This window comes from Prionailurus viverrinus, unplaced genomic scaffold (genome assembly GCF_022837055.1).
Source record: "Prionailurus viverrinus isolate Anna unplaced genomic scaffold, UM_Priviv_1.0 scaffold_49, whole genome shotgun sequence".
NCBI lineage: Eukaryota > Metazoa > Chordata > Mammalia > Carnivora > Felidae > Prionailurus > Prionailurus viverrinus.
Window position 1 is genome coordinate 865,153 of NW_025927612.1, and position 24,752 is coordinate 889,904.

The window sequence follows — 24,752 nt, forward strand, 5'->3', positions numbered from 1 at the left end:
CGTGCCAGCTGGCGACGTGGCCGCTGTGCTTGGAGAGCAGGAAGTAGCCGGTGGAGAGAGGCATCCCTTCTCCTCGGGGGCTTCTCTCTGGCAACAAGGTCCTGTGCACACACACAAAGACAGGTGCACACACGCCGTGCGTACACACAGACACACACTAGATTCTAAGGGAGAGCAGGGGACAGGGTCTTGGGAGGCTCCCTGGACCTGGAGGGGGGAGGGGGGCAGAAGGCCTGCCCCGGAGCACAGCGGGGCTCAGACAGTGGTGACGGAGAGCAGAGGGTTGTAGACCCGCTTGCCGTCGGCGGAGCGAGTGCCGTGGGCCAGCATCTCCTGGATGGTGATCCAGTTGTCCAGAATCTTCTTGTTCCGCTTCTTCATGGTTTTGCGGTGGCTCAAGGCAATGATGTTGAGCTCGGCCTTGCTGTCGCCGTTCTGCTGCTCCCGCAGGCACTCCAGCCGGCTCTGCATCATGAACTCGCGCCGCTTCCGCTGCTCCCGGGCCCGGATCAGGTGCTGCTTCCGCTCCTCCTTGCTCCAGTAGCGGCCCATCTTCATCTCGCTCACCGCATCATCGTCGGTGGTCATGCCGCTGCGCTCCTCCCGGATCTTCAGGGCCCGGGCTTTGAGGAGGCGATCGCGCACCGGCCGCTTGGCCACATAGCGGGTCCCATCGCTGCGCACCTTGACCTTCCACTCCATGCGGGGGGCTTCGGTGGCCGCCGCTGCCCCGCCCACCCGGGGGCCGCCGGCCAGAGTGAGGGGCCCGTGGCCCAGCTCTTCCAGGCCGCGCGGCGGGGCCAGCTGCACACAGCTGTGGTAGTGCTCGCTCTCTTGGCCCTGGCCGCGGTGGCGCCGCGAGAGGTAAGGGCTGCCTTCAGGGCCCACGCGCTCCAGGGTCACGCCTGGCTTGGGGCTCCGGCGGACTCGCTCCTCCGAGTGCGGTCTCCGGCCCAGCTCGGGATCCCGGGAGAGAGATCGGAACTTGGCGGGGCTCCCCTGCGGAGGGGCTGCCTTGGGGTGGGTGGGGCCGGCGGGGCCGGGAGGGGTCCGGTTCAAGTTGGAGTTGCCGGCGGTGGCCCGCCGCAGGGGGCTCTCCGGCAGGGGCTCTGCGAGCAGCGGGGTGCTGCGGCAGCTCTCCCCGGTGTTGTAGGCGCTGGTACTGTCCTTGTCCGACTTCTCTGGCAGCTCGGAGATGTCCGACAGCTCGTGCTTCTTGGGCTCGCCGGCCCCCAGGTCGTAGAGACCCTCCTCCTCCAGCAGCCAGGCCTTCATGCAGCGCTCACGCAGCTGCTGCATCTTCTGCGCCCGCAGGATGTTGCGGCACTTGAACTCCAAGTGTCGCAGCTCCTCCTCCAGCATGGCCATCTCGTGGCCCAAGCTCTCGTTGCGGTTCACATCCAGGGCGCTGTTGCCGCCGCCAGACGCCCTGGGGAAGGGGAGGCCCAGCTGGTTGCCGTTCTCCAGGTGGCCCTTGATCTCCAGCAGCTCGCGGTAGCGCTCGTACTCCTCCTCCGTGAGGCCCGGGAGGTCGCCCCCACCCAGCGCTGCCCCCTCGGCCAGCAGGGAGTCCATGCTGAAGTGCAGGTCACGGCTCTTGCGCAGGGCCCCGGGGGTGTCGGCGGCGCTGGCGGGCTCGTCGCCCAGCAGGTCGTGCTCGGAGCTCTCCTCGGTGCGGGTGCTCTCGTCGGTGCGGCCCACCCCACTGTCCAGCTCCTGGCTGTTGCTCAGGCCCGTGCCCACATCGGGGACCCCTTTCTCCTCTTCGTTGCCAAGCTGGGGCAGAAAGACGAGCCCCACTCAGCGTGCGGCCCGCGGAGGCCGGAGGGTCGGAGGGTCGGAGGGTCGGAGGGTCGGAAGGGCCTTTGGGTCCAGCCCCCCGCCGCCACCCCCCCCCCCCCGGCCTCCCATATGCCCTCCCCGCGACCCGCCTCCGGCCTCCTTCCTCACCTGCTGGGCAGCGGGGGGTTTCAGCTTCCGTGCGCGCAGCTCCCCCTCATGCTCAGAGCCAAAGTCATCCAGAAAGTCATCCCGGTCACTGTCCTTCCACCGCTTTGCCAGCTGCAGAGACAGGCCTGTGCTGTCCCCTCTGCTTTAAGGACCTCCCCAGACACCGCCCCCCACAGCGGCCTCTAGGCCTCACACCCGGCCTCCTGGTCTCAGTGAAGGTGAACACTCAGCCATCCGAGGCCGGAAGGGCAGACTCGCCCCAAAGACACTACCCACCCTCCAGCGGGGCCGGGCCGCTGGCATATCTTCGCCCTTGTCACAGATCAGCAGCTTCCAAGGCAGAAGCCCGATGCCAGGGGTCCCACAGTATCCCACCGGGCACACACACCTGGCTCTCAGGCCGGGCCACCAGCAGCGAGATGTTGGTGTTCTCCTCCTGGCTCAGAATGGCCACCGCCTCTTCCCGGTTCTGGACGTCCACGCCATTTATCTGTGACAAGCCAAGGGACCGTCAACAAGAACGCCAGGGCTGGCTGTGGCACGGGCCCCGGCCGAACTGCACGGATGCCCTCGCAGGGAGCTCCAGGCAGAGCACTGTGAGCCAGGAAAGGCTCTGGAGCTCTGACAGGATGGAAACTGGCTGGAAGGTGCTCAGGACCAGGACAGCCCGGCCCGTGCAAGAGCACTTGTGCCCCGAGGACAATGTGGCGTGGGACGGGGGGGGGGGGGGGGGTGCTCATGCCTGCAGGATGGATGGAGAGGCTGACTAGGTGCCAGAGCGGCACAGGCCCTCCTCGATGCCAGCAGATCCCATGAGCACACGGGAGCCACCAGGGGCAGCAGTACAGGAGAGGGAGGAGACCCAGCTCTCTCCCTGGTTTCAGGCACAGCTGGAGAGAGCTGGGGCTGGCTATGGACCGGTAGCTGGGCGGCCAGGGCAGCAAGGCCTCGGTCAGGCCTGCCGGCCCTGCTCACCTGGATGATCCGGTCGCCCTCGCGGATCCGGCCGTCTTTGGCTGCAATGCTGTTGGGATTCACCTGCAAGGCAGATGCATCACGGTGGCCCGGCACGCTTCACTAAGGTTCCCTTTGGGTAGCAAGGGGCAGCCTCACCTTGGGGACCCCCAAACCCCCAAAGCAAACTGAAGCCTCCTCCTTGCTTGCTCCGTCTGCAGCTCAGACCAGACGCTTCCAAGCTCCAGGAGGCAGGAACAAAACTGGGTCTTGGGCTAGTCACCGCTCCCCAGCACGAGCCACGAACTTGCCAGCCGAGAGCTTCCCAGCCCCTGGCCACCACCCCCAGGCCCAGGCCCATGCCCCCAGCTGGCACTCGTATACTCTTTTTGCATGGAAACCTGTCACTGGCTGGGTAAATGGCGGCAGCCGGACACTTTCCCTCGCATACGTCCACACCAAAATATCAGCCCTGGGGCTTGGTGGACAGTCAGACAGTCATACGGAGGCTGACTTGATCAGAGCGCTACCAGCACGTGGGGGGCAGCTGGGGAGCCATCCACCCTCCTGTGGACACACAGACATCTGCCATGGGCCGGTGGGGAAGAAGGATCCCGTGAGTACCGGGAGAGGCTGGCTGCAGGGCGTAGGAGGGGAACAAAGCCTGGCTGGGACTTCGGCCTCGCTCACTGTCCCCATCACTGTCCCCATCCCCCCCCTGGGGAGGGCTGCCGGGATGAACACACACGGAAGACATCAGCTGCCCTATGTGATGCTAAGCAGGCCCCATCCCCAGCGGTCGGCTCTTTATGCGCAGCCTCAGTGCCCTGGGCGCAGCCTCAGTGCCCTGGGCGACAAGGACAGGCCACAGGGGTAGGTGCGGGGACTCTCCACGTGCCAGACCCTGCGTCAGCACCCGCCACCACGGTGCCTCCCCCCGCTGCTGGTGCCGTGCAGGTGGACACCATCAGAGTCTGGCCCTGATGTCCTGGCACACAGGGAGGAGGCGTGGGGCTCCACCGCCTCCTAGAACACTCTACTCCTGCGCCCCGCCTTCGTACCTCTCCAACATAGATGCCCAGGTCCTCCTCATCGTCCGTGCGGTAGCAAACCATCAGGCCTAGCTTGTCTCGGTGGCTGGTCTTATACAGCTCCACCTCCTGCCATGCGGGGAATGGGGGGCGCGGAGGAAGGAAGCCCCCAGAACGTGTGAGCGCGGAGGCGTGCTGCACGGCCGGCAGCCACAGCCCAGCCCCACGGCCCAGCCCCACCCCCAGCAGCGGCACATCACCTGAGCCAAGCTTCCAGCCTCCAACTCAGAGGGTCTCTCTTGCCATCCCCAGGGGCGCGAGTGTGCCACGGCCTACCCTACCGGGAAATGCCCAGACACACACAAGACACACGGGACGCACGGGACACGGACATGCGTGGGACACACACTCGCTGACACGGACTGGCTGAGGGACCTCTCCCGTGCCCTCCCCGACTCAGTCCAACCTGACCCAACCTGGCCCGTGAGCCTGAGTCACCAGTCGCGCGTGGGCAAGGGCCACAAGGCTCGGCCGCCTGCAGACAACAGGAGCCAGGCCTGAGCCGGGCTACAGACAGCCATCCCGGGGCTGGCCCCTGGAGCTGGCTGTGGGCCCTGTCCCGGCCTGGCCGCCTGGCTCACCTCATACTCCAGCTCGTCCATACGGTCTGCCTCCTGTGGGCCGCCCTCCATGAACTCCGCTGGGTCATAATACTCATGGCTGATGGGGGGGCTGCCCAGGAGAAGGGGGGTCAGGCCAACCATCTGGTCTTCTCACGCCCTAGCCTCAGCCCCCAGGCTGGCCGGTCCCAGCGCGCTCAGCACGGAGCCCCTGCTTCTGAGCTACATACATGCATCCATGCAAAGGCCGGGAATGCTTCTTGGACAGGAGTGTGCAGGGGACTGCACTGAGGACACAGGCATGCCTACCTCTCCCCACCCCGCCCCACCCCGTCGCCCAGCCCCCACCGGCCGACAGGGTACCAACTTCTCCAAACTACAGGTGTCCCTCCCACCTGGCACTGGCCCCGCTCATGCAACGCCCCCAGGAGTTATCCAGGCCCCAGAGGACTGCTGGGGAGGGCAGGAGGGCCCGCTCTACCTCCAGGGGCAGCCCTCCTGGCCCCAAGGCTAAGCGTGGCTGCTGGCGGCCTGGGGCCTCGCTCTCGGCAGAGGAGGGGATCCCGGGACTACCTCCCTGCAGCCCGGGTTTCGATTAGCGGAGTGAGCCACGGGCCTGGACAAGAGGCCCTTCTTCTGAGCGGGCCAGAAAGAAGCCGAAGAGATGGATGGGACAGACCAGGATGGTGGAAGATTCAGAGAGGGAGGCTTGAGAGGCAGAAGACAATGGACGGCAGAGGGGGACAGAGGAGGAAGAAGGAAGGGCCGAGGCAGCAAAGTCCCCTGGCCCTGGGGTAGCTACCACAGGGAACCTGTATGTCAGCCTCCCCTGGTCCCTTCACCGGCTGCTGTCCAGCCTGAGGCTAGAAGCCTAGAAATTTCTGAGCCCGTGGATGCCACAGTCAGCTCTGGAGGCCAAGGAGCCTGCTTCCCGCCTGAGAGGACAGGCCAGTCGGGGTCTCCCTGCCGTGCCCAGAGCTGCGGCAAGGCAGCGTCTGGGTGGCGTGCCCTCTCTGGAGGCAGGGCCCGGGGCCCTCCTGAGGGCGACTCACAGCTCAGACAGGACGTACGGCTCCAGGATGACCATGGGCGGGGTGGGCGGGCGCAGCTTGCCCAGCGCCATGATATGCTCAAAGGTGATGTCGGTCTGAGTGCCACTGTCCACCAGCTGCAGGTCATGGCACGAGCTGTCCCCCCGGAGGCGGGGGCTGCGTCTCAGCACCTGGATCACTAGGGGCTCCTTGGAGGAGCGCAGGGCCTCCAGGGTTTGCTCCTGAGACAGCTTGGAGAGCTCCTTCCCGTTCACCTGCGGCAGAGACACGCCCCCGTGAGCACGCGGCGAGCCCCGCCCCGCTCTCCGCCACCTGCCACCGGTGGCGGGTGGGCTCTCCACCCTCATTCTCAAGTGAGCCCCCTTCGCCCTGCCCTACACGGTGCCGTCCGGGGCTCGGGGAGCCCCGGCGACCGTGCACTGGGTCTGGGGGCTCTGCCCTCGCCCTGGAACACGCCCCGGCCCTCCTCCAGCAGAAGCCACCCACTCCTCCATCCTCCTCACTCCTTCGGGCAGTACTGAGGCCAGAGCTGGTGTCTAGAAGCTCATCTGACAGCAAGGCTAGAGGAAGACCTTGATTCCTCTCCCAACGGGAGTCAGTCAATAAATGGCCTCGGGCCGGAGGGCTGGAAAGAGCACGCAGACACGAAGGACAGGATCTGTGTCGTCAAGGCAATGACAGACTTGCTGAAGAGAGAAGGTGACACACAGAGCCTCCCTCCTGACACTGCAAGGCAACCTAAGGGAGGTGCCAAGGAAGCGACCCTTACAAGACCATCACCATTTCTCTGGTGCCTTGATGTGCATCTCCCCCGGAATCCTGACCCCAACCACCATTGTGCAGATGAGGAAACTGAGGGAGCAGAAGGGAGGGAGTGAGTCAAGGTCATGAGCCAGACGGGGCTGTAGTGGTCAGAGTTGGGGGCGGTGTTCAAGGAGGCTGGGCTGCTGCAGCCTTCCAGGAAGAGACCCCCAGTGTTGGGTGGTGGGTGGTGGGCGGAGGGTGGAGTGCTCTCTGGGCCCCGCTGGGCGGAGCAAGGTGTGCCCTCAAGGCAACCGGGGGCAAAGGGCCGGCCCCAGCCTGGCCGCTTGTTTCTGCTCGTTTCTGCAGCAGCCTGGGTGCGCTGGGTGGGCCCTGGCTGAGGCCCCAACAGACACGGACATTGTTCAGGACACGTGCCACGAGGCCAGTGAGGGGCGGAGGGTGCAGATCGGGAAGCAGTTCCAGAAGGAGGGGAAATGGCGGCGGCAGCTCACGGAAGGGAGCACACGCACTAGTGGGGGTACTGCGAACGGCCACACCCAGCGAGTCGCCACTGAAGCAGACCTTTGCTACCAAGGAAGCACAGGGCCCGCCACACCCCATCTAGGAAGGGGGTAGGGAAGGCTCCCCGAGCAGGGGCACCTGGCCCGCATCAGGAGAAAGGAGAGGGGAGGCTGGTTTGCAAGGGGAAGTGAAGGCAGCACGGAGAGTGCAGGGCCCACGGACCCAGCACCCGTGCAAGGACAGAGGTTCAGCAAGAAGAGGGGGGAGGGGCCGCACTTGGGCACAGGTCCCAGTCTCCGAATTCCCACAGTGCCACCTCTGTCCCTGGGTGTCTCAGGGGGATGGGGTTCTTCACACAGATGCCCAACCCAACTGCAAAATCGTGTCTTCTGGCTGCCGCATAACAGATCAAGCCCTGGCTGTCATTCCAAGGAGAAGGCCGTCTTAGGAAGCACAGGGAGTCCTAGGGCCCCCTGGCCAACCAGTGGCTCCTCTGAGCCATGGAGCCCAAATAATTACCTATCTGCTACTTGATTATGTCCTTGTAAATAATAACCTCAGTATTTAGGTCTCCCTCTCCCCAAACTCTCCATAGTCAGAAAAGATTTTTTTAATCAGTCGGGTCTAATCATCAAAGAAACACAGGTTCATTGTAGAGCATTCGAAAAACACAGAAAATCATAAAGAAGAAAACAAAAACCAGCCAAGAAGGTATTGGTTTGCAACTAATGGTAAGTGTCCGAATGTGGCGGGTACGGCCCGAGAGGCTGCAGGGTCAAGGCTGAGCGCGCAGGGGAGAGGCCCGCTGCAGGTGTGCATTGGAAAGGCGAGGAAAGGGCCGTCTGGGAAAGCCTGTAGACACAGGGATGGCAGGAACGGCCCTGGAGCCCTTAGCAGAGTTGACTGTGAAGCTGCCAGGAAATTTGCAAGCCCCTTGTTAAACACGGCCGTTATCGCCATTTTGATGAACTAATCTTACAACGGAATGAATTATATTACAAGCAAAGGCAGCCAGTACTCCAAGCTCACGACTGTCTAATGATCTTCCTACCCTTTCCTGTTTGCACTCTCAGGGTTCCTAATGCGTCACGTGTCTGGAAAGAGGACATCCTACATAATGGCGCGGGACCTGCATCTCTTTCCGTGTTCAGCGACATCACGCTGGTGGCCGTGATGGGAGTACTTGCACCACAGAAATTAGCAACAGCTCCAAAGTGGGGCTTTTTGTTTCGGACGCTTCCCAGCGCCCCAGCGCCCTTAAGTCAAGTGCTTCCCTAAAATGCAACAGGGCTGGGCTGTCCTCGGGATCTCCAAGGGGTAGGTGTCTCCCCGGAACTCCTGGAGCAGAGCCACAAATGTGCAACAGGATGCTCAGGTGACACTGAGAAATGCAGGAATGTCTTTCTCCCTGGAATCTGTTGGTTTTCCGGCTGCAGCGTTGCTATGGAAACTGGGCCCAGACAGTGGGGAGGGGAATGCGGGGTGGGCTGGGATGTCACCAGGAGGATGGGCGCCGCTAGAGATGGGTCATGAGTCATCAGAGTGACGCTTGGGCAGCCCAGCAGCCTTCCCTTTGACCCGTGTGTTCCTTCAGCCTCCTCTCTTTCCCCTTCCTCACGCAGGGTGGGCCCCCCAAGCCAATGAAGGTAAGCAGGGCAGAGACAGCCGGTGACCAGTAAGAAATGAGCCCCTCCCACAGGGGGTGAGAGCCACGGGGGGGGGGGGGGGTGCTACGGAAGTGTGGGGGATGGGCAGAGTATCTCGGGGGCAGGCACACAGTGAGGACCCAGTGTTGTGTTAAGACCTCTTCTCGTCCTGCCTCAAGCCCTGTCCTCATCCTGCCATCTCGAGTTAGAGAAAGTCGTGCACACCAGCCTCAACATTGTCCGAAACGAGGCCGGCTTGCCCTCAGATTCCCCTCCTCGGGTCACACACAAACGTGCACACACGCCAGAGACTGTCCCCACAGAGACACCCGGGACCCACTCCCGCTCCTCCCCTGCTGCCCACACTCCAAGCCCCCGACAGGCGATCCAAAATGGATCAAAGTCCTAAATGGACAAAGCAAAATCGCCTACCTCGGAGGCGAGAGAACAATGTCAATGATGTTGCAACAGAGAAGCAATTCTTAAGGTTACAAAACAGACAAGCAAGAATGGAAAAGACATAAATTTGAACAAAGGACATAAGCACGGTGAAAAGAGATCGGCTGTGAGAAGATCCTTACAAGCATAGAACCGATAAAGGACTACCCAGAGCGTTACACAGAAGATTTCCAACAAAACAATAAGAAAATACAAACAACTCAACAGGAAAACCAACACTCACGGAAGAGGGAGCCCGAAGCAAGCCATAAGCATTTGGAAAGATGCCCCTTCTGGCCGCTGGGGTGTCAGCAGCATCGTGTCACAATGGCCAATGCGGGGAAACAGCCCAAGGATGTGCCGTGGGTAGAATCGATCAAAGAATCGGGCTCGCTCGTGCGTGTGGTGTATGGAAACACTTGTGCTCATTAAGGGTATCAGTAGGAGAAAACGGGCATTAGGATGACAAACCCAAATCCGCCCACAAGGGAAGGAATAGAATGGGGTCAGGGATGGGTGTGCGCAGGCGGCTTCGGACCTGCCTTTTTAGGGGAGAGACGCTGAGGCCAACGGGCCAAAAGCGAGGTCGGACGGCTGGAAGCTTTTCTGTAGTTGAGAAAGATTTCAAAACGGTTGCGTGTGGAGGGGCAGCCGGGGGCAGGGAGGCCCGCTGGGCAGCTCGCGATGCCATCACCTACTTGGAGGGCGACACTGGGGGGCTTGGGGCCATGGAGCTTTCTGGGCTGGGTGGCCTGACGGCTGTTACTGCGAATAGCCACAAAGCAGGGACAGAGAGCCGCTCCGGTTTGCCGAAGGGCGACTGTGCCAGGCTGTGTTCAGAGTGCTCGCACAAGCGCGTCGAGTGGGAAGCAGAGGAAGCGGGGGCCCAGCGCCGGGGCATCTCAGGCCACCATGGAAGAAAGCCCGTCCTTTCTATACAAGCAGCGGTTGGGGGGGACGTGGGAAGTAGGTGCCCACGAGGGTGGCAGGGGTGAGGGCTGGGGGCATGTGAGTGTGGGTGGGTGGGAACGGGCATAGGGGTGTGGGTAGAGCGTGCGTGAGGGTGGCCTTTGTGGGTGGGGAGTGGGAGCGGGTGGCGTGTGTGGGTGGGCGCTAGGGCTCGGTGGTAGGGGGGCGGGTTTTGACCCTGTGTTGAATCCCCTTCTCCTTCCAGAGGGTCTCCTCCTCCCCTCCCTCCCCCGCCATGCCCCTGCTTAAAGCTGGGTGAGCCTCTATCATTCGGTCTCCTCCGTCCCCCGCCTCACACATCCTTCTTTCCTCCCCCCCGTAGCCACTCATCACCGCCTGGCTCCCTCCTGTCACCCACACCCACGCAAGGACAGGTGCCAGGTGCATCCATCCCTGGCCGAAGAGTCACACTCGCTGGCAAGCAGACGCATGCTGAGGGCGCCACGAAAGGCCCAACGAAAACCCCGGGACAAAAAGGAGACCCAGCATGTGGACATGGCCTGACAGGCCTGCGATTCGACTCCCCACAGGCAGGCGAGACGTCCTCATCCACAGCTCGGAGGGGAAGCCAGGCCCCTAGGGGCCCCACCCGAGCCTCCGAGGTGGCCCTCAGCTCTGCTTCTACGTCTGTCTCTCCCACCAGGCCAGGGAGCCTTCTATCCAGAGGGAATCCACAATTAGGATCACACTGGCAATGCCACTTCTGATCTGGGGAGAGCGGTGCTTGCTGGCCATGCTCGTTGTCAGAAAGTCTATTAGAAGATGCTGCCTTCATCAAGTACAAACCTCCCGCCTTTGGAACAATCCAGAAGAAATCCACTTCGTCTTGCGACACCCACACACGCCCGAAGCCCACCTCAACGCCTCCCCCCCCCAACTGCCAATCCCGCTGGTGTCACGGTGCGCTCACAAAGCCAGCGGATCGTCAAGCACTGCCCCTCCAGAGAGCGACTCGGTGCTCCCTGCTTGAGGACTCCGCACACACGGAGCCGGTCCCCGCTGCCGACATGGGCCCAGGCGGGTTGGCCAGAGACCTGCCGCTCCAACCCAAGGCTGAGCTGGAAGTCACTCCACTTACATGGTGGGGAGAGGGGATCGAAGCCTTGGAGGTGCGCCCGTTGCTCTAATGTGGCCCAGGCGGCCCTCACACTCTCCTAGCATGTGGCCCGGTTCCCGTTTACACACTGGGAGAGCACTCGCTGCCCTGGGTCCCCAGACACCAAAGCACCTGGCAAGCCCCGGCTCCACAGGTCCCAAGGACAGTGGCCCCTCGCAGACCCCACGGCACTAAGGGTTCCCTCATCCTGGCTGACCCTGTCGCCCAGTCACACACTCTGTCTGAATCTCACCTGCTGTTAAAAGGGGAAACTTTCTGGAGAAATTTGTTAATAACTCTAAAGAATCTTGAAAATGTTCATCATTTCCCCTTTGATCCAATAAATCATCTCTAAGTAGTAGATTCTAAATGATAATGACAGCACGTGAATTACAAGGCTGTGCAGAGCAGCATAGTTTTTTGTGTTGCTGTAAAATATACCTAACACAACATTTACCATTTTTACCATTTTAAAGGGTGCACTTCAGAGGTGCCTGGGGGGGTGGGGCAGTCAGTCGGTTAAGCGTCCAACTCTTGACTTTGGCTGAGGTCATGATCTCACAGTTCCTGAGTGTGAGCCCCACATCGGGCTCTGTGCTGACAGTGTGGAGCCTGCTTGGGATTCTCTCTGTCCCTCTCTCTCTGTGCCCCTCTCCTGCTCTCTCTCTCTCTCTCTCTCTGTCTCTCAAAACTAAATAAACTAAAACAAGTTTTTAGGTATACACTTCAGTGGCACTTAGCTCATTCACATTTTTCTGTAACCACAGCCTGTATCTCGTTCTGGCACATTTTCATCCCCCCGGAAGGTGACCCCCTGCCCCTTGTCTCCACATTCACCCCAGCCCCTACCGCTCTCTTTTCTGTCCACACATAAATGCAACTGAACAATGTCCTTAGCATGGTTTATAGGTTCCCGCGAGGCTGCAGGAGGCATCGGCACTCCATTCTGTCTACGGCTGAATATTCCCTACTGGTCCCCCAAATGCAGGGACCACATTTCGCTGGCCTGTTCATCCGTCAGTAGACACTGGGTTGTTTGCACTTTGGGGCCACTGCAAACAGTGCTGCCGTGCACCCCTGTGTGCAACTTTTCGTCTGAGTCCCTGTTTTCAGATCTTTGGGGTGTATGCCTAGGAGTGCAACTGCCGGGCCCTGAGGTCATTCTATACTGAACTCGTTGAGGTACCAAAATTCGTTTTAGTGGCAAAACCTTTACAACGATCTTCGGTATGAAGTGTCGACCTCACTGAAGCATACGGCTGCCCTACCACAGTCTGCCAACAGCAAGCCTGTTTCTCAAAAAAAGATATAAAATGACATGGGAACTCTGAGGCCTACCTTATAAAATATCTGTTTATGGACAAAGGCTGAGAAAGAATATATAAAAACACTGTGCGAGGGAAATCTGAGATTTTTTTCCCCCTTTTCCCAAACTGTATACAACATGCCTATACTGTTTTGGGGGGAAAAAGTGCTTATAAACTTAAAAAAAAAAAAAAAGAACGTGGCTGGAAAATTCTCACGATAAAATATTAAGCAAAAAGATCTGCTTAAAGCAGTGTGACCCCAATTCTGGGAGCAAGGGTCTCAGTGAGTAGGAGGCAGCCCAGCTCGGACAGAGGCAGGGAGGGACGGGTGGCTGGCTGAGTTTTCACTCGTACGTGTGTATGTGCAAATGGGTTCAACGTTACACAATACTTTCTTTAAAGACTATCAGGAAATTCACAAAAATAGAAAAGCGTTAGCAGTGGTTGTATCTTGGAGATGGATTTACAGGGGATTCTTCTCTCTTTTGTTTTTTATAGTACTTTCTCCGATGAACATCACCTTTATAATCAGAGAGAAAACATACAGAAACAACGTGGCCTGTGATATGTTCCGAGCTTTCCTCAGTTTCCCCACGGCTCCAGACTCGGTGGCAGGCTCTGGTTTGTGCTCCTGGCTCCTGGGAAGCCCGAGCGGGGACTGCAGCCTCCAGGCTCCAGCCCCTTGGGTGCCGATTAAAGGAGAGTGGTAGTAATGAAGTTACATCACACTCCACATCCACACCCGATCCGATCCGACGAGACTCAGGAGACACTCCTTTGTCCCTCTACTGCCTTCATTGCCCTGCCTGGGTGTCCCACAAAAGGAAGAGGCGGCTTCCAGGTGCCTGGAGTCCCAGAGGGAGTGAAGGAGGCCCCGGGGGGCCCTCGGGCTGTGGGCCCAGGTGGGGGGGATGGATCACAGCTACCCACCCCCTAGACGAAGTGGCCGAGAGGGCCCCACACCCACCGCAGGGGCCACTGGGAAATGGGCTCCAGAAGACGGAAGGGCCTGACCACGGAGCTGGCCAGTTAGCCTCAAGAGGCTAACTAGGGGCGGGGGGTGCCTGGGTGGCTCAGTCGGTTGAGCATCCGACTTCGGCTTAGGTCACAATCTGATGGTTTGTGAGTTCAAGCCCCGCGTTGGGCTCTGTGCTGACAGCTCAGAGCCTGGAGCCTGCTTCAGATTCTGTGTCCTTCTCTTGCTGTGCCCCTCCCTCATTCATGCTCTGTCTCTCTTTCTCTCAAGAATAAATAAAACATTTTTAAAAATTAAAAAAAAAAGAGGCTAACTAGGGGGACAGGACAGGATTGAGCAGACACCCCCCCCCCCATTCCCCTGGCCCAGCCCCCTCTGCCTGCTCCCTACTGGCTCCCTCTAAGGTGGGATTTATGGAAGGTGTTCTGTGGGTGACCAAGGTGTGGGTCCCAGTGTCTCAGCAGAAGATGACAGGAGGGCCCTGGGGTTGGGAGAGAGCACTGATTCCGTAAGCACCAGCCAAGAGGCAGGGAGGCAGAGCAGACAGGCCCCCAGGTCTGCCTTCAGAAGGAGCCCATGCCCATCCCACCCACAATGCCCACCCCAGCCCCTCAATGCAAGCCAGGTGGCAGGGGTGGGACCCCTCCCCACCAGGGGGTGGACAGGCTTGGGGTAGCCAGTCAGGTAGTGGGGTGAGGAGACAAGATGTGACTAGGGCACAACCCAGGCTTTAAAGGAGGGTCGGCATAACCAGTAAAGAAATTGAGTCAGTAACCAAAAATTTCCCAAGAAACCAGAGACCAGGGCCAGATGGCTTTCCAGGGGAATTCTACCAAACATTTAAAGAAGAGTAAACACTTATTCTTTTGAAGCTGTTACACAAAATAGAAATGGAGGGAAAACTTCCAAACTCATTCTATGAAGCCAGCATTATCTTGATTCCAAAACCACACAAAGACCCCACTAAAAAGGAGAACTACAGACCAATTTCCCTGATGAACACGTATGCAAAAATCCTCAACAAGATACTAGCCAACCAGATCCAACAACACATTAAAAGAATTATTCACCACAACCAAGTGGGATTTATACCCGGGATGCAGGGCTGGTTCAATATCTGCAAATCAATCAATGTGATTCATCACATCAATAAAAGAAAGGACAAGATCATGTGATCTTGATCCTCTCAATAGATGCAGAGAAAGCATTTGACAAAATACAGCATCCTTTCTTGATAAAAACCCTCAAGAAAGTAGGGAGAGAATGATTATACCTCGAGATCATAAAAGCCATATATGAAAGACCTATGGCTAATATCTCCTCAATAGGGAAAAAGTGAGAGCTTTCCCCCTAAGGTCAGGAACACCACAGGGATGTCCACTCTCGTCACTGTTATTCAACATAGTACTGGAAGGCTTAGCCTCAGCAATCTGAAAACACAAAGGAATAAAAAGCATCCAAATCGGTCAGGAGGAATTCAAACTTTCACTCTTCACAGGGGACATGATACTCTGTATGGAAAACCCAAAAGATTCCACCAAAAAACTGCTAGAACTGATCCATGAATTCAGCAAAGTCGCAGGATATAAAATCAATGCACAGAAATCAACTGCATTCCTATACACCAATAATGAAGCAACAGAAAGAGAAATCAAGGAATTGATCCCATTTACAACTGCACCAAAAACATAAAATACCTAAAAATAAACCTAACCAAAGGTGAAAAATCTATATCCTGAAAACTATAGAAAGCTCATGAAAGAAATTGAAGAAGACACAAAAAAATGGAAAAAGATTCCATGCTCCTGGTTAGGAAGAACAAATATTGTTAAAAATGTCAATACTACCCACAGCAATCTACATATTCAATGCAATCCCTATCAAAATAACACCAGCATTCTTCAGAGCTAGAACACACACTCCTAAACTTTGTATGGAACCAGAAAAGACCCCAAATAGCCAAAGCAATCTTGAAAAAGAAAACCAAAGCTGGGAGCATCACAATCCTGGACTTCAAGCTGTGTTACAAAGCTGTAATCATCAAGACAGTATGGTACTGGCACAAGAACAGACACTCAGATCAATGGAACAGAATAGAGAATCCAGACATGGACCCACAAACGTATGGCCAACTAATCTTTGACAAAGCAGGAAAGGCTATCCAATGGAATAAAGACAGTCTCTTCAGCAAGTGGTGCTGGGAAAACTGGACAGCGACATGCAGAAGAATGAACCTGGACCACTTTCTTACACCAGACACAAAAATAAACTAAAAATGGATGAAAGGCCTCAATGTAAGACAAGAAGCCATCAAAATCCTCGAGGAGAAAGCAGGCAAGAACCTCTTTGACCTGGGCCGCAGCACCTTCTTACTCAACACGTCTCCGGAGGCAAGGGAAACCAAAGCAAAAATGAACTACTGGGACCTCATCAAAACGAAAAGCTTCTGCACAACAAAGGAAACAATCAGCAAAACTAAAAGGCAACTGACATAATGGGAGATGATATTTGCAAATGACATATCAGATAAAGGGTTAGTATCCAAAATCTATAAAGAACTTATCAAACTCAACACCCAAAAAACAAAGAATCCAATGAAGAAATGGGCAAAAGACATGAATAGACACTTCTCCAAAGAAGACATCCAGATGGCCAACCGACACATGAAAAAATGCTCAACATCACTCATCATCAGGGAAATACAAATCAAAACCACAATGAGATACCACCTGACACCTGTCAGAATGGCTAACATTAACACATCAGGCAACAACAGGTGTTGGCGAGGATGCGGAGAAAGAGGATCTCTTTTGCATTGCTGGTGGGAATGCAAGCTGGTGCAGCCACTCTGGAAAACAGTATGGAGGTTCCTCAAAAAACTAAAAATAGAACTACCCTACGACCCAGCAATTGCACTACTAGGCATTTATCCAATGGATACAGGTATGCTGTTTCGGAGGGACACATTCACCCCCATGTTTATAGCAACACTATCAACAATAGCCAAAGTACGGAAGGAGCCTAAATGTCCATCGATGGATGAATGGATAAAGAAGATGTGGTCTATAGACAAGGGAGTATTACTCGGCAATCAAAAAGAATGAAATCTTGGGGCACCTGGGTGGCGCAGTCGGTTAAGCGTCTGACTTGAGCCAGGTCACGATCTCGCGGTCCGTGAGTTCGAGCCCCGCGTCGGGCTCTGGGCTGATGGCTCGGAGCCTGGAGCCTGCTTCCGATTCTGTGTCTCCCTCTCTCTCTGCCCCTCCCCCGTTCATGCTCTGTCTCTCTCTGTCCCAAAAATAAATAAAAATGTTGAAAAAAAAAATGAAATCTTGCCATTTGCAGCTACGTGGATGGAACTGGAGGGTATTATGTTAAGTGAAATTAGTCAGTCAGAGAAAGACAAATATCATATGACTTTACTCATATGAGGACTTTAAGAGACAAAGCAGACGAACGTAAGGGAAGGGAAACAAAAATAATATAAAAACAGGGAGGGGAGAAAACACAAGAGACTATTAAAAATAGAGAACAAACTGAGGGTTTGCTGGAGGGATCATGGGTGTGGGGATGGGCTTATTGGGCAAGGGCATTAAGGAGGACACTTGTTGGGATGAGCACTGGGTGTTATATGTAGGGCATGCATCACTGGATGCTACTCCTGAAATCATTATTGCACTAGATGCTACCTTGGTTGTAAATTAAAAAGTAAATAAAATAAAAATAAAGGAGAGTCAGGAGGGAGTTTTGGTGGGGGTGGGAAGAACTTTCTGGCAATCAGGGGTGTTGGGAGTGAGCAAGGAAGGGGAGTGGGGCGTCAGAGGCTGTATGGAAGTGGGTCTGGGCGACTAGGCCACTGCCCACTGCATTCTCTCGTTCCCAGGGGGCTGAAGACAAGGGACTCCAGGCCCAAACCTGCGCTGTCTCCAAGTGGCTTCTCCAGGAAACAGAGGGACAGTGGAGAAGGGGGCCCAGGCAGCAGGGAGGGCTCCCCTCTGCCCCAGGGCACCCGTCCAGAAGCTGACTGCTTCAGGCTGTGGGAAGACGTTGGGAGGGGAAGGGGGCAAAGCGCATGTCAGGAGCTCCGCGGCAGACAGCCCAGCAGATGAGCTCAGCACAGGGTTATGGGTGCATAAATGACCCTCTGTGTCCTCAGTCAGCTGGGAACCACTGGAAGGAAGAGGGCATGTGTTCCCGAGCGCAGCAGGCCCACAGCCTTCCCCAGACTAACACTCATCAGAACACTGGGAGGACTGGAAGAACAGCCATGAATGAGGCAGACGTGATCCCTTGGGGCAGGGGAGGCTGGTGCCCCAGGGCAGAACCCAGGCAAGAAACCAGCCATCGGGCTGCATAACTCATCCCACTGAGTTATGTGGGAGAAAATGCTGAAGTGGGGACGGTCTCCCTGGGGATACTGGCACAAGACCTGAATGATGACAAGGAGGCGGCCACGGGAGGGACTTTGAAGAACATTCCAGGCATCACTAAGCCCTTGGTGCTCCCAGAGAATAACGCGCACACACAGGAGAGGCCGGCCATCGTCATGGCCTCCGTGAGGAGCACGGAGCAGGGGACCAAGTGGCGGCAGGGGAAAGACCAGCAGGCAACCACAGTGGCCCAGACCAGAGATAACGATAGCTTGGCCTGACATGGAGGTGGCAGTGGAGATGGGGACTGCCAGGACCTGCTGCTGGGCTCGGGACAAGGGACAGGGTGGGAGGAAGGACACCCAGCAAGCGCAAGAGAGAGTGCCTGACATCACCCATCATCAGGAAAGGGCATATCTAGAGCATACAGCCTCACCCGCCCCACTAGGGTTAGGTGGAATTAAAAAATGGAAAAGAGGGACGCCTGGCTGGCCCAGTCGGAAGAGCATGCGACTCTCGATCTCGGGGTCATGAGTTCGAGCGCCACATTGGATGTGGAGATTACTTTTAAAAAATTAAAAAATAAGATCTAAAAAGCAATGGAAAAGAAATGTTGATGAGGATGTGGAAAAATGAAACTCTCACACATTGCTTGTGGGAATGTAAAATGGGGCAGTGCATGTGGAAAAGTCTAGAGTTACCATATGACCCAGCAATCCCACAAGAATGGAAAACAGGCATCCAAACAAAAACTCGTACACAAATGTTCAGAGCAGCACTATTCATAATCGCCAAAATTTGGAAGCACCGTAAATGTCTACCAACAGATGGATAAACACAGTGCAGTAACACCCACACAGCGGGTCATTCAGCCACATAAAGGGATGAAGTCCTGATACCTGCTACGACATGGATGGGAACAGTCTAGTCAGGGAAACGAAGGCAGAGGCACAAAAGGGCACATACTGTATGATTCCAGATGAATGGAAATCACACTCATCTGCACAAAGCAGATGAGTGGTTGCAGGGGGCTCGGGGAGGGGAGAATGGGAGTGCCTGTTTCATGGGTATGAAGTTCCCTTTTCGGATGGTGGACGTGTTCTGGAAATAAACAGTGGGGATGGTTGCACAACACTGTGAATGTATACATGGCACTCACGGTAAATTTTATGTCATATTTTTTTCCACAATAAAAATATAAGACTGCCGCCTAGATCCCCAGAGGCCACAGAAATGAGGACCCCTGGGGAGGATGCAGGGGTTGGTGTAAACACAGGAGGTGGGCATGTTTTATTAATGGAAAATTTTTGTCTCTGATGTGAAGCCCCTGAAACATGCAGACATCCCCATTGCCCCATTCCACCTACATGTGTCCCAAACCCAAACCACCAAACCGGTTGTCATGTGACCACTGTTAAGGAATTCAACTAGGGAATGTTCTTGATTTAAAATGAGATGGGGCGCCTGGCTGGCGCAGTCGGTAGAGGATGTGACTCCTGATCTCAGAGTTGTGGGTTCGAGCCCTACATTGGGCCCAGACATTACTTAAAAATAAAAAAGAATTTAATAAAATAAAACCATGAGATGGAGGAGACCACGAGGGGTTGAACGTAGACAAGGAAAGAGGCCCATGGAGGACCATGAGCGGGTGGAGAGAGAGACCCAGAGTTTACGGGTCAGCCAGAGAGGAGGGGGGAATCAGAGCAGGACAGAGCGACGAGGAGGAAAGGACTGACCGTTGGCATTTGCATTTGTTAAGAGGTGGACCGCCGCAGAGGGGGGCACCCAGCTGGCTGGGGGGGGGGGGGGGGGGTTGAAGCTCGGCCCCGTAGAGACTCAGCCTTTGGGGAACTTTTGCAAAGAATGGGGTGGGAGTGGCCGGGGGCTGCGGGAGAGCGCTGCCTTTGCATTTTACCAGGCGAGACACCGGAGCGGTCTGAACGCCGACGGGAGGTTCGCACGGGGGAAACTTCCTGCCCAGGACGGCGGGGTGGGGGTGGGGGGAAGGACTGCGGGGACCGGACCTCGAGAACGGGTGGGGGCCGCCGGGAGTAGGCGAGGGGGCCACGGGGGCGGACGAAGGCTGCGCGGGAAGCGGGCCGACCGACCGGCCGCTGCAGGGCATGGGGGGGGGGGGGGGGGCGCGCGCGCGCGCGCGCGCGCGCGGCGGGGAGGGCTCGGCCCCGCCCCGCCCCCGGCTGCGACGCCCCGGGCGGCGGAGGGCGGGGCCCAGGCGCGCCCGCCCCGCCCCCCGGGCGCGGAGCCGCAGACAAAGAGGGCGGCGGTGGCGGTGGCGGCCGCGCGGGTGGGGTGGCACGCTCGCCTCCCGCGCGGGCCGCGGGTCCTCCGACACCCCGACCCCCCCACCCCCGGCCGGAGCCAGTCCCCAGGCCCTGACCTAAGGAGCCGGGCGCAGCGGTGCGGGGGCTCGCGGTGGGGGGTTCCTCGCCATGTCCCAAGTGCTGGGATCCGACATCTCTGGGCAAGGCGAGGAGGAGGCAGGAGGGCGGAGGGGGCTGAGAAAGGAGCGCTGGCCTGTGTGTCCGGCGGGGCCTGCTAAAGGCCCCTCCCACTCTTGGTAACGCGGGGAGTAGGGGGTTAACTACATAAATTTCTAGTGGGGCCGTAGGCTGCTACGTGAGGACTCCGCCAACCCCACCTGCGGATTAAGAAATGGGCGGGGGGGGGGGGGAGCAGAAGCCGGAAGTTGCCCCCTGCCCTGGGGCCCTGAGTCCTGATCAATGGTTCTAGGCTGGCTGACCCGAGTGCCCAAGGGTATACCCTGGGTGTACCTGTGTCTCTGGCTTCCAGGGCCCAGAGAAGTGTCACGGGGACCTCCACACCGAGCTCCACACAAAGCGTCGGGGGGGGGGGGGGGCGGGAAGAGAAGCCAGAGAAAGGAGGCCTGAGCCAAGGGCAGGCTCTCTGCACACTTCTCTTTTCAATGGCCCAGCACAAGTCCTCGTTCCTATTTTCCCAACTCTGGAGTTTGAAATTTGTCAATCCACAGGACCCTCGCAACATCTGACAGCGGATACCTGCATTCCCTTCAGGCAGCTGGCCCCCAGAGTGCACACTGCGACACCTGCTCTCTCCTTTCTACACACACGTTTTGCAAAGGAGGTGCCAACACCAATGCTCCCACTCCAGGAGAAACCACAACACCCTTAATATGCTCATGGATTTAGCACGACCCAATCATCAGCTGCTCCCACATCTCTCCAATTGTACCACTAATGCCTTTAAAGCTTGTTTGTTTTTCTTTCTGGACCCGTGATCCACTCAAGGCCACACACGTTACATTTGGTTGTTGTGTGTCTAGTATCTTTTAATTCAGAACAATCTATCCACTCTGTGTTGTTGTTGTTGTTTTAATTGCATGACATTGACCTCTTGGAAGAGTGCAGGGCAGCTGCCTTGCACAAAGCCCCAGAGTCTGGATCTGCCCTCCTTACATTCAGCTTAACTGCTTTGACAAAGTGCTGGGTTCTACCCCCTCCCCACCAACAGCATCAGGAGGTACTGGATCAGGCTGTCCTATTGTTGGGGAGGCTTGATTTAGTTTAATCACGTGGTCAAGGTCGTGGCTGCCAGGTCTCTCCTTTTCCCTTCCAAATTTACAAGAAACCTGGGGTAATACCTTGAGACCCTACGACTATCTTGTTCCCTGACCACCTTTATGTAATGGTTTTACCATCCAAGGATGATCCTTGCCTAAACGAATTGCATCAGTGGCTAAAAAAAAGTCCTTAGTTTGTATTCCAGCGGGGACACGGCATTACGCTCCATCATGATGTCACTGGCCCGGCAACTGGCAGGCCCCCGGTCGTGGCTGCCTGGACAAACCAGGACAGCCAACCCCATAATCGTGCCCACCCCTTCTTGCCCAGGGGCAGGAGAAAGAAAGAAAAGGAAGCATGGGTGGGGGCTTCCTCCCAGAAGCCTTCATAGTTTGGTAGTTCGGTGTACGTGTGGGTGTCCATGTCAGCTGTCTGCACGTTGGTAAGGGTGGATGGGAGAGGAGGATTGGTTAGTTGCACCCAGCACAGAAAAGTAGACGATGTCCCTGGGGACCTCAGTTGGGCAATGACCCCTGGGAATTGGTTTGGTAGGTCTAAGGTGATGCCCTGCCTCTTGTTTATAACAATCGCATTGTAAGGTGGCGCTGATGTGATTCAGGGCCTCACTGATTTACCCCATTTCTTCCAGAAGTCCTTGCTACTTGCTGTGGTCGGTCCAAGCACCAGCAGCATGGACATCGCCTGAGCACCTGTGAGAAACGCGGAATCTCAGGCCCCAGACCCGTTTAATCAGAGTCTGCATTTCAACAAGGGCCTCGCAGTGGCGTTGCACTGGCCCAGGACGCCCTCTCGAGGAACCGGGAAGGATGCACGCGCACACCTGAATGGGGTTCAAACACCAGGTAGATGGTTCAAAGGGTCTCTCCTTCCCTCTCACCCCTTCCCACCCCAAAGCTGCTGAGTGGATGGGTGGTGGCCACCCAGGGTCTGCTGTAATCTGACCATCGGCCCCGGCTCCCGTGCCCTTCTAGCTGCGAGCAGGCCCCTCAGGTGCTGGGAAGGGAGGATACCCCATGCAGCCTGTGTGAAAACGCGAAGCAATTCCTGAGGTCATCGTCAAGATCAAGCTTTGGGTGTAAGCTCACCACAACTGAAAATATCCACCCACCCACCTCTGGGCTCACCTGACTGGTCCAAGGGCATGATCCAAGTCTAGCAGTAATCGAAAGGATATTCTTTATGAGGTGCCCTTCATTTCCACTGCTCACAGAAAGCAAGAGGCAGATTGCACTACAAAGAGGGGACATGCCTGCCACAGCCCAAAACCAGCCCCTGAGCCCCAGCTTCTCAGTTTCCTCCTTTGGCTCCTAACTCGTCTCATGCCTTACACTTCTTCACAACTCAGGGCTCCTCTTCCTGTGTCCCCCCCCCCCCTTCCTTTCCCATTAGAGAAGCCCCAATTAGAAAATAATAGTGAACATTCTTCTGTCACTGGACATTAACAGTGTCATGTCCATGAGTGAGGCTGTCTCCATCCAGCTGCCTTCACCACCAACCGAATGGCCTGATGGCAACAATTCCAACCCGGGCCAAATGAGATCCCAGGGGAACTGGTGCAGCTCAGCAAAGGTGGGTGATGTCCCCATGGCGATGACCTTGGGAGGTGGGCACTCTTTATTCCCACATGGCCCGTTCTTCCCTGGTGGGGACCCTAAAGTAGAAGGAAGGAAAGACCCGCCCACCCCCACCAGGTGCCCCTGCTGGGCTAAGTGCTTTTTCCTTCGGTGAGTGTGTGTTACACGCATTTCTTGTTTTTAAAGCTTTACTGAGGTGTCCTTGCCATATGATGAAATGCACATATTTGGAGCATACAGTTTAAAGTTTTGTAAACATACACTCATGAAACCATCATCACAATCAAGACTGACCATTTCCATCATGCTGAAGTGTCCTCGTGTCCCTTTGTCATCCCTCCCTCCTGCCCATCCCTGCAAATGCTGATGTGCTTTCTGTAACTGCAGATTAGTTTGCATTTTCTAGGATTTTCCATCAACGGCTCAGACAGTCCTTGGAACTGAGGGAAGGAAGGAAGGCAGGAAAGGCATTTAAAGATTTTGAGACAGGGGTGCCCGGGTGGCTGTTGGTTAAGCATCGGCTTTGGCTCGGGTCACGATCTCACAGTTCATGAGTATGAACCCCGCATCGGGTTCTGTGCTGTCGGCACAGAGCCTGCCTGGGAGCCTCTCTTTTCCTCTCTCTCTGCCCCTCCCCACTCACACTGTCTCTGTACCTCTCTAAATAAATAAATAAGCTTTAAAATATATATACAAATACATAAACATTTAAATATACGTGTAAATATATAACAAAACATTTGAGACAATGGTAAAACATGGTGACGCTATGCAGATCATGGCTGTTGGACTTCAATGCCCCGTTCACGGACTGCACAATTATTCCCAGAGGGCCCACTCCAGGACAGGCGGTGTGCAAGGACACAGCCCAGTCCGGCTCACAGGACGCCCCCACTCAAGGGGGAAAGAGCACGTCAGGGCGAGGAGAGCCGCCGTGCAGGGTGGAGGAAGATGGAAAGAGGGGACAGGCGTGAGCCCACTGCCCTCCCCATGGCCCCCCGCAGCCCCGTGGGCCCTTCTCTCCCCCAACCGTCGCCTCTTTGCTCGTGGCCAGCCTCTCCCCTTGTGAAAAGGCCCAGGGGGAGGGAGAGAGGGGTCTGTGGACCCTCAGCACACAGAACGGTGGCTGGCTCAGCAAGCAGGTGCTGGAGGAAAGACCTTGCTGCCACAAGGCAGGCTGGTGTTTGACGTCTCTGAATGTGGACAGAGGGCGGAAGGTGGTGGTGGTGAGGCACTGGGCCCCCAGACTGAGAGAAGAGTGGAGGTGTGGCCAGGCCTGGCAGGGAGTGGGCGGAGTAGGCCGGGAGGCCAGTTTCCTTTGTCACAGGGGGTCTCCTATGCACCTGCCAGCAAGACCGTGATGGTGGCAGGGGGCGGGGGAACCAAGGTATGGAAGACTGGGGTGACGGGGGGGGGGGCGACAAAGAGGGGCTTGATTAGATCCCTGACAAAGGGGTCCAGGTGCCAGAGGGCAGGACGCAGGCCCCCAGCAGGAAGGGCTCCAGGAAGGGCTCTCAGAAGGCACCGTGTGCCTTGGTGCTGATGCTCTCCCTCCCCACCTTCCACCGTCTGCAACCTGGATCCTTCCTCTTCCTAACTCAAGGGGCAAGACCGCAGGATCTTTCTACATTTTCAAGCTTGTCAGTATGTCGCATCCCCGCCCCCACCCCCGCCCGCACCCCAACACCCCTGCTCGGTTAAGTGGAAGACAAGAAGAAGATGACAGAAATAGAAGTAGGGCTCCGACATGCCACATTTAGTGCGTGTGTGGCAGGTGCTTGTGGCTGGTGCTCGTGGCAGGCCACGGCGGTAGAATAAGGGGCCGGAGCAGTGAGCATCTCAATAGCCACTGCAAAAGCATTTGATAAAATCTAACAACTCTTCATGATAAAAACACTCAAACTAGGAATAAAAGGGAACCT

General features: G+C 56.6%; 1 protein-coding gene across 3 annotated transcripts in view; it reads right to left on the reverse strand.

The window, feature by feature from the left end:
• Positions 1-255: 255 nt before the first annotated feature.
• The window catches only part of PDZD4 (PDZ domain containing 4), a 30,921-nt gene continuing 6,424 nt past the window's right edge, over positions 256-24,752 (reverse strand). The window contains exons 2-8 of one of the 3 annotated variants that reach the window (XM_047847541.1): positions 5,626-5,861; positions 4,577-4,667; positions 3,966-4,064; positions 2,926-2,988; positions 2,339-2,440; positions 1,951-2,061; positions 256-1,776 (exon numbers count right to left, since the gene is read on the reverse strand). In XM_047847541.1, the coding sequence (XP_047703497.1) occupies positions 256-1,776; positions 1,951-2,061; positions 2,339-2,440; positions 2,926-2,988; positions 3,966-4,064; positions 4,577-4,667; positions 5,626-5,861 (2,223 nt within the window). Of the gene's footprint in view, positions 1,777-1,950; positions 2,062-2,338; positions 2,441-2,925; positions 2,989-3,965; positions 4,065-4,576; positions 4,668-5,607; positions 5,862-24,752 lie in introns of all 3 variants that reach the window. The other 2 variants (XM_047847540.1, XM_047847542.1) reach the window with 2 other exon arrangements.